Source organism: Zeus faber (genome assembly GCF_960531495.2).
Source record: "Zeus faber genome assembly, chromosome: 5".
In the NCBI taxonomy this organism is placed as follows: domain Eukaryota; kingdom Metazoa; phylum Chordata; class Actinopteri; order Zeiformes; family Zeidae; genus Zeus; species Zeus faber.
This window is the reverse complement of record NC_137192.1, coordinates 36,325,412-36,335,528: the sequence shown is the minus strand read 5'-3', so window position 1 is coordinate 36,335,528 and position 10,117 is coordinate 36,325,412. Positions and strand designations below refer to the sequence as shown.

Below are 10,117 nucleotides of genomic sequence, written 5' to 3'. Positions count from 1 at the left end.
ACAGCACGGAAACGCAACACCCACACCCCAAGGCCCGCCCCCAGCTCGACGCTGATTGGTGGAGAAAATGGTTCCACAGATTTGATTGGCTCGACGTTGACAGGCAAAAGACGCCATCTTGGCTCATCCGAGGGTCGCCCTTCCAGAGGCTTTCAGTCTGTGGAAGAGCCAAGATGGCGGCGACGGGGAACAATTTCCAGGAACAAGGGTTCACTCCACCCAAATACTACTGATACTTCAAAGGTTCACTCCACCCAAATACTACTGATACTTTAAAGGTTCACTCCACCCAAATACTACTGATACTTTAAAGGTTCACTCCACCCAAATACTACTGATACTTTAAAGGTTCACCCCACCCAAATACTACTGATACTTTAAAGGTTCACTCCACCCAAATACTACTGATACTTTAAAGGTTCACTCCACCCAAATACTACTGATACTTCAAAGGTTCACTCCACCCAAATACTACTGATACCCTAAAGGTTCACTCCACCCAAATACTACTGATACTTTAAAGGTTCACTCCACCCAAATACTACTGATACTTTAAAGGTTCACTCCACCCAAATACTACTGATACTTTAAAGGTTCACTCCACCCAAATACTACTGATACTTCAAAGGTTCACTCCACCCAAATACTACTGATACTTTAAAGGTTCACTCCACCCAAATACTACTGATACTTCAAAGGTTCACTCCACCCAAATACTACTAGTTTCAAAGGTTCACTCCACCCAAATACTACTGATACTTTAAAGGTTCACCCCACCCAAATACTACTGATACTTTAAAGGTTCACTCCACCCAAATACTACTGATACTTTAAAGGTTCACTCCACCCAAATACTACTGATACTTTAAAGGTTCACTCCACCCAAATACTACTGATACTTTAAAGGTTCACTCCACCCAAATACTACTGATACTTTAAAGGTTCACTCCACCCAAATACTACTGATACTTTAAAGGTTCACTCCACCCAAATACTACTGATACTTTAAAGGTTCACCCCACCCAAATACTACTGATACTTTAAAGGTTCACTCCACCCAAATACTACTGATACTTCAAAGGTTCACTCCACCCAAATACTACTAGTTTCAAAGGTTCACTCCACCCAAATACTACTCGTTTAAAAGGTTCACTCCACCCAAATACTACAGATACTTTAAAGGTTCATTCCACCCAAATACTACTAGTTTCAAAGGTTCACTCCACCCAAATACTACTGATACTTCAAAGGTTCACTCCACCCAAATACTACTGATACTTTAAAGGTTCACTCCACCCAAATACTACTGATACTTTAAAGGTTCATTCCACCCAAATACTACTGATACTTTGAAAGGTTCATGCCACCAAAATACTACTCGTTTTTAAGGTTCAATCCACTCAAATACTACTCGTTTCAAAGGTTCACTCCACCCAAATTCTACTGATACTTTGAAAGGTTCATTCCACCCAAATACTACTGATACTTTGAAAGGTTCATTCCACCCAAATACTACTGATACTTTGAAAGGTTCATGCCACCCAAATACTACTCGTTTCAAAGGTTCACTCCACCCAAATACTACTCGTTTTAAAGGTTCACTCCACCAAAATACTACTGATACTTTAAAGGTTCATTCCACCCAAATGCTACTCGTTTCAAAGGTTCATTCCACCCAAATACTACTCGTTTCAAAGGTTCACTCCACCCAAATACTACTCGTTTTAAAGGTTCACTCCACCCAAATACTACTCGTTTCAAAGGTTCACTCCACCCAAATACTACTCGTTTCAAAGGTTCATTCCACCCAAATACTACTCGTTTTTAAGCTTCACTCCACCCAAATACTACTGATACCTTGAAAGGTTCATGCCACCCAAATAATACTGACACTTTAAAGATTCATTCCACCCAAATACTACTGATACTTTGAAAGGTTCATGCCACCCAAATACTACTCGTTTCAAAGGTTCACTCCACCCAAATACTACTCGTTTTAAAGGTTCACTCCACCCAAATACTACTGATACTTTAAAGGTTCATGCCACCCAAATGCTACTCGTTTCAAAGGTTCATTCCACCCAAATACTACTCGTTTTAAAGGTTCACTCCACCCAAATACTACTCGTTTCAAAGGTTCACTCCACCCAAATACTACTCGTTTTAAAGGTTCACTCCACCCAAATACTACTCGTTTCAAAGGTTCACTCCACCCAAATACTACTCGTTTTAAAGGTTCACTCCACCCAAATACTACTCGTTTCAAAGGTTCACTCCACCCAAATACTACTGATACTTTAAAGGTTCATTCCACCCAAATGCTACTCGTTTCAAAGGTTCATTCCACCCAAATACTACTCGTTTTAAAGGTTCACTCCACCCAAATACTACTCGTTTCAAAGGTTCACTCCACCCAAATACTACTGATACTTTAAAGGTTCATTCCACCCAAATGCTACTCGTTTCAAAGGTTCATTCCACCCAAATACTACTCGTTTTAAAGGTTCACTCCACCCAAATACTACTCGTTTCAAAGGTTACTCCACCCAAATACTACTCGTTTCAAAGGTTCACTCCACCCAAATACTACTGATACTTTAAAGGTTCACTCCACCCAAATACTACTGATACTTTAAAGGTTCACTCCACCCAAATACTACTGATACTTTAAAGGTTCACCCCACCCAAATACTACTGATACTTTAAAGGTTCACTCCACCCAAATACTACTGATACTTCAAAGGTTCACTCCACCCAAATACTACTAGTTTCAAAGGTTCACTCCACCCAAATACTACTGATACTTTAAAGGTTCACCCCACCCAAATACTACTGATACTTTAAAGGTTCACTCCACCCAAATACTACTGATACTTTAAAGGTTCACTCCACCCAAATACTACTGATACTTTAAAGGTTCACTCCACCCAAATACTACTGATACTTTAAAGGTTCACTCCACCCAAATACTACTGATACTTTAAAGGTTCACCCCACCCAAATACTACTGATACTTTAAAGGTTCACTCCACCCAAATACTACTGATACTTCAAAGGTTCACTCCACCCAAATACTACTAGTTTCAAAGGTTCACTCCACCCAAATACTACTCGTTTAAAAGGTTCACTCCACCGAAATACTACAGATACTTTAAAGGTTCATTCCACCCAAATACTACTAGTTTCAAAGGTTCACTCCACCCAAATACTACTGATACTTCAAAGGTTCACTCCACCCCAATACTACTGATACTTTAAAGGTTCACTCCACCCAAATACTACTGATACTTTAAAGGTTCATTCCACCCAAATACTACTGATACTTTGAAAGGTTCATGCCACCAAAATACTACTCGTTTTTAAGGTTCAATCCACTCAAATACTACTCGTTTCAAAGGTTCACTCCACCCAAATTCTACTGATACTTTGAAAGGTTCATTCCACCCAAATACTACTGATACTTTGAAAGGTTCATTCCACCCAAATACTACTGATACTTTGAAAGGTTCATGCCACCCAAATACTACTCGTTTCAAAGGTTCACTCCACCCAAATACTACTCGTTTTAAGGTTCACTCCACCAAAATACTACTGATACTTTAAAGGTTCATTCCACCCAAATACTACTGATACTTTAAAGGTTCACTCCACCCAAATACTACTCGTTTCAAAGGTTCATTCCACCCAAATACTACTCGTTTCAAAGGTTCACTCCACCCAAATACTACTCGTTTTAAAGGTTCACTCCACCCAAATACTACTCGTTTCAAAGGTTCACTCCACCCAAATACTACTCGTTTTAAAGGTTCACTCCACCCAAATACTACTCGTTTCAAAGGTTCACTCCACCCAAATACTACTCGTTTCAAAGGTTCATTCCACCCAAATACTACTCGTTTTTAAGCTTCACTCCACCCAAATACTACTGATACCTTGAAAGGTTCATGCCACCCAAATAATACTGACACTTTAAAGATTCATTCCACCCAAATACTACTGATACTTTGAAAGGTTCATGCCACCCAAATACTACTCGTTTCAAAGGTTCACTCCACCCAAATACTACTCGTTTTAAAGGTTCACTCCACCCAAATACTACTGATACTTTAAAGGTTCATTCCACCCAAATGCTACTCGTTTCAAAGGTTCATTCCACCCAAATACTACTCGTTTCAAAGGTTCACTCCACCCAAATACTACTCGTTTTAAAGGTTCACTCCACCCAAATACTACTCGTTTCAAAGGTTCACTCCACCCAAATACTACTCGTTTTAAAGGTTCACTCCACCCAAATACTACTCGTTTCAAAGGTTCACTCCACCCAAATACTACTGATACTTTAAAGGTTCATTCCACCCAAATGCTACTCGTTTCAAAGGTTCATTCCACCCAAATACTACTCGTTTTAAAGGTTCACTCCACCCAAATACTACTCGTTTCAAAGGTTCACTCCACCCAAATACTACTGATACTTTAAAGGTTCATTCCACCCAAATGCTACTCGTTTCAAAGGTTCATTCCACCCAAATACTACTAGTTTCAAAGGTTCACTCCACCCAAATACTACTCGTTTCAAAGGTTGACTCCACCCAAATACTACTCGTTTTAAAGGTTCACTCCACCCAAATACTAATCGTTTCAAAGGTTCACTCCACCCAAATACTACTGATACTTTAAAGGTTCATTCCACCCAAATGCTACTCGTTTCAAAGGTTCATTCCACCCAAATACTACTCGTTTTAAAGGTTCACTCCACCCAAATACTACTCGTTTCAAAGGTTCACTCCACCCAAATACTACTGATACTTTAAAGGTTCATTCCACCCAAATGCTACTCGTTTCAAAGGTTCATTCCACCCAAATACTACTAGTTTCAAAGGTTCACTCCACCCAAATACTACTCGTTTCAAAGGTTGACTCCACCCAAATACTACTCGTTTTAAAGGTTCACTCCACCCAAATACTACTCGTTTCAAAGGTTCACTCCACCCAAATACTACTTTCTGTTTTGCAATTTGCTGTGGTTGCTCAGATTTGCATGTTGTGCAACTTGTGTAATTAGCACAATGAGCTCATTGTGAGGTAAGTGAAGGCTCAGGTGGTGCTGTCCCAGCTGAACCTGCAGCCTGCTCCACAGCAACATGCTGCTCACTATACAGAATGAAGACATTGTTTTTGGAGAACAGTCAACATCTGGAGATTAAAGACTGGGTTAGACGAAAAAACAACAACATAGGAAATCCAAATTACATACAAAAAATACAATACAAACAACTTTTCTCATCAAAATGTTGTGTTTATTCTCGACATATTAATAAAAAGTATCACACTTTCATCTTGACATTTAATGTTAAAATCTTGACTTGAAATGCTGAGTTTATTATTTATTATTTTCCAAAAATACTGTGACTTTATTCTCATGAATTCACTTTTATTCACAAAATACAAAAAGTCCCTGATGGCCCAAATACTCTAATATTATACTCTTATTATACTCACGGGAGCAGCCGAAAGAAAAAAAAAGGAGAAGATACTTTTATAGTACTCTTTTAGCTGCGATTCTCAACCTACGGCCCGCGACCCACTGGTGGGCTGCAAGGGTGCTGCCAGTGAGCCACCAAATCATGATAAAACACATCGCTTTGATTTAAAAAATAAATTAAAAATTATTATTTAAAAATTATTATAATTATTATTTACTTCAGTGATGACTGAAGGAACAGGCAGCACAGTCCTGCCAAACTCAACTCAGCACAGCTCAATATTTATCACTGGGATTTTTTTGGACGGACACGGAAGACGAAGCGTGAGCTGTTGAAGCTGTGCCTGGTGTGTTCTGAGGTTTTATCAAAGGAAGCTATGAAGCCATGTCAACTGCACCGTCACCTCCACACTAAACACCAACAGGACAGAGGAAGCGTCCAATCAGGTCGTCCGACTCATAACCAAACCTGCTAAGACACAAACAACCAGGGAGGATTGAATTGTTCCTGCCACAGAAGAGACGGAGGAGGTGGTGTTGAAGAGACGGAGGAGGTGGTGTTGAAGAGATGGCGGAGGTGGTGTTGAAGAGATGGAGGAGGTGGTGTTGAGGAGATGGCGGAGGTGGTGTTGAAGAGATGGCGGAGGTGGAGTTGAAGAGATGGAGGAGGTGGTGTTGAAGAGATGGCGAAGGTGGTGTTGAAGGGATGGAGGAGGTGGTGTTGAAGGGATGGAGGAGGTGGTGCAGGCAGCTTACGCTAAAACTCTGACTCGTTTGAGGATGTGTTTGATGTTTTGACAAAGGAAGAAAAGCGTCTTCCTGTCACGTGACCCGTCCTGTCAGACAGCACCTGCACGCTGTGAGGACCAGGCTCAACACCTCTCCATCCCAGATATGCAGTGCAGTAGGATGGAGGAGCCTCCGCCCGCCACAGTGACCACGCCCTCACAGGCTGAGACTCTAGAGAAGGACGGTCTATGGCTCTTTCCTGCGACAGGACATTGAAACTGTCTTCCTCTCTGAAGTACCTGACAAACTTTTGGCTTCATGACCCGTCCATCTGCTTATATACCTGTCTGTCTGCTTATATACCTGTTTATCCGGTTATGTACACGTCTGTCTGTTTACATACCCGTCTGTCTGGCCACCTACCCGTCTGTGTGGTGACATAACGCTCTTCCAGGATGACCTTTTCCTCCCTTGTTGTCGTGGTTGTTAAACAACAGCGACTCCAGCGTCAGTATTTCTACCACACCCAGATCCCCCATGATGCACCTGTGCTGCTGCTGCTCAGTGCGCTGGGCTGTACAGGTTGTACTCCCGGTACAGGACGTAGTCCTTCAGTCGCTGCGGCAACGGCAGGAAGCTCATGAAGACGGGCGCGCGGAGACGCAGGCGTCCGAGGCAGCGACGGATCCTCAGGCGACACAGATGCTGCAGGGGGCGGACATTTTCTGGAGGGGGCGGAGTCAGACGACATCATCGGATTAGAGCAGATCTGGTCACACCCCCGGTGGAGCCTCTTTTAGCCAATGACAAAGCAGAAGAGAAGAAATCCAGACGTTCACCTTGGAGCCTGCAGATGTCCAACCACTGGTTCTGGTCCTTGAGGACCGCCCGCAGCTTGGAGCAGAAGGTCACATGGTCCACGTAGTCCAACATGACCCGCACCACGTGGCCCGACAGGTCCTTGAGCCAGAACACCGTGATCACCTCGCAGAACTGGACGGGGGAGGCCAGTCATCTCTGAATAATCACGCTTTCTGTCAACGATGGTTCCACGTCCCTCCACCTACACGCTAATGCTCACGCTAATGCTAATGCTAATGCTAATGGTGCCATCTGGTGACGCCACAGAGAAACTACGATGGAAGACTGGAACCAACGTCGCACTCAGTCACAGTTCACCATGAAGGTAACATTAATAACAGTAACAAGTATATTCACAAGGGAAAGAGGTCACTACCTTGCTGTGACTAGTTCCCTCAGTGGAAACTGTTCAGCTAGACATACTATTTATAAAACTAGTCATACTACTTATAAAACTAGACGTACTAGTTATAAAACTAGACATACCAGTTATAAAACTAGACATACAACTACACGTACTAGTTATAAAACTAGACATACCAGTTATAAAACTAGACATACAACTAGACGTACTAGTTATAAAACTAGACATACAACTAGACGTACTAGTTATAAAACTAGACATACAACTAGACGTACTAGTTATAAAACTAGACATACCAGTTATAAAACTAGACATACAACTAGACGTACTAGTTATAAAACTAGACGTACTAGTTATAAAACTAGACATACAACTAGACGTACTAGTTATAAAACTAGACATACCAGTTATAAAACTAGACATACAACTAAACGTACTAGTTATAAAACTAGACATACAACTAGACGTACTAGTTATAAAACTAGACATACAACTAGACGTACTAGTTATAAAACTAGACATACAACTAGACGTACTAGTTATAAAACTAGACATACAACTAGACGTACTAGTTATAAAACTAGACATACAACTAGACGTACTAGTTATAAAAAACTAGACGTACTAGTTATAAAACTAGACATACAACTAGACGTACTAGTTATAAAACTAGACATACAACTAGACGTACTTGTTATAAAACTAGACGTACTAGTTATAAAACTAGACATACCAGTTATAAAACTAGGCATACAACTAGACGTACTAGTTATAAAACTAGACATACCAGTTATAAAACTAGGCATACAACTAGACGTACTAGTTATAAAACTAGACATACCAGTTATAAAACTAGGCATACAACTAGACGTACTAGTTATAAAACTAGACATACCAGTTATAAAACTAGGCATACAACTAGACGTACTAGTTATAAAACTAGACATACCAGTTATAAAACTAGGCATACAACTAGACGTACTAGTTATAAAACTAGACGTACTAGTTATAAAACTAGACATACAACTAGACGTACCAGTTATAAAACTAGACATACAACTAGACGTACTAGTTATAAAACTAGACATACCAGTTATAAAACTAGACATACAACTAGACGTACTAGTTATAAAACTAGACATACAACTAGACGTACTAGTTATAAAACTAGACGTACTAGTTATAAAACTAGACATACCAGTTATAAAACTAGACATACAACTAAACGTACTAGTTATAAAACTAGACGTACTAGTTATAAAACTAGACGTACTAGTTATAAAACTAGACGTACTAGTTATAAAACTAGACATACCAGTTATAAAACTAGACATACAACTAGACGTACTAGTTATAAAACTAGACATACTAGTTATAAAACTAGACATACTAGTTATACAACTAGACATACCAGCTATACAACAAGATGTACTAGTTGTAAAACTAGACATACAAGTTTTAAAACTAGACATACTAGTTATAAAACTCGATGTACGAGTTATAAAACTAGTTGTACTAGTTATAAAACTAGACATACTAGTTATAAAACTAGACATACCAGTTATACAACTAGATGTACTAGTTGTAAAACTAGACATAAAAGTTTTAAAACTAGACATACTAGTTATAAAACTAGATGTACGAGTTATAAAACTAGTTGTACTAGTTATAAAACTAGACATACTAGTTATACAACTAGACGTACTTGTTATACAACTAGCCATGCTAGTTACAAAACAAGACATACCAGTTATAAAACTAGACATACTAGTTATACAACTAGATGTACTAGTTATTAAACTAGACATACTAGTTCTACAACCTACCTACCATCCCACCAACCAACTGACTAACTGGGACTAACTAGAACTCACCAACCGACAGACCGTCCGTCTGATCGACTGACCACCTGACTAACTAACTAACTAACTAGAACTAAAGAACTAACTAACTAGAACTAAAGAACTAACTAACTAGAACTAAAGAACTAACTAACTAGAACTAAAGAACTAACTATCAAACGAACGAACGAACGAACGGACGGACGGACGGACGGACGGACGGACTCACTGACTGACTGACTGACTAACTAGAACTAATTAACTAACTTACTGACTAACAGACTGACTGACAGACTGACTAGTTATTAAACAAACTTATTTAACTAACTAGCATTACCATGGTGTCTTTGATAACCGTGTTGGTCCAGCCCTCGTAATCCTCTGGGACGTGGGAGCCGTTGCCATAGGAACAGTCAAAACAACGCTCCACGTCGTAACCATAGTTACACAGCATCCTCAGCACCACCTGCAGAACCACAACAAACTGGTTACAACCAAAGTAAACTGCAGAAATCCACTGGTACTACTCTATACAGGCACTACTTCATCCAGGTACTACTTCATCATGGTACTACTTTATCATAATACTATTTCATCCAGGTACTACTTCATCATGGTACTACTTTATCCAGGTACTACGTCATCATGGTACTACTTTATCCAGGTACTACGTCATCATGGTACTACTTTAACGAGGTACTACCTCGTCCTTCAGCGCGTACTGCAGTGCAGAGGGGAAGTGCGTGGTGTTTATTTTGGAGAAGTAGTTGACGTTGGCTCCAAACCGCAGCAGGAGGTTGATCAGCTCGTAGTTTCCCAAACGCAGCGCCACCTAGAGGT

At 40.2% G+C, this 10,117-nt stretch overlaps 1 protein-coding gene across 1 annotated transcript in view; it reads right to left on the bottom strand.

The window, feature by feature from the left end:
• Positions 1–5,343: 5,343 nt before the first annotated feature.
• Positions 5,344–10,117, bottom strand: part of asb14a (ankyrin repeat and SOCS box containing 14a) — a gene marked incomplete at its 5' end in the record, with an annotated part of 14,595 nt that continues 9,821 nt past the window's right edge. Inside the window, 4 exons of the mRNA XM_080001206.1 lie at positions 5,344–6,936; positions 7,051–7,204; positions 9,615–9,743; positions 9,981–10,109. Coding sequence (XP_079857332.1) covers positions 6,773–6,936; positions 7,051–7,204; positions 9,615–9,743; positions 9,981–10,109 — 576 coding nt within the window. The 3' untranslated portion in view covers positions 5,344–6,772. The remainder of the gene's footprint in view (positions 6,937–7,050; positions 7,205–9,614; positions 9,744–9,980; positions 10,110–10,117) is intronic.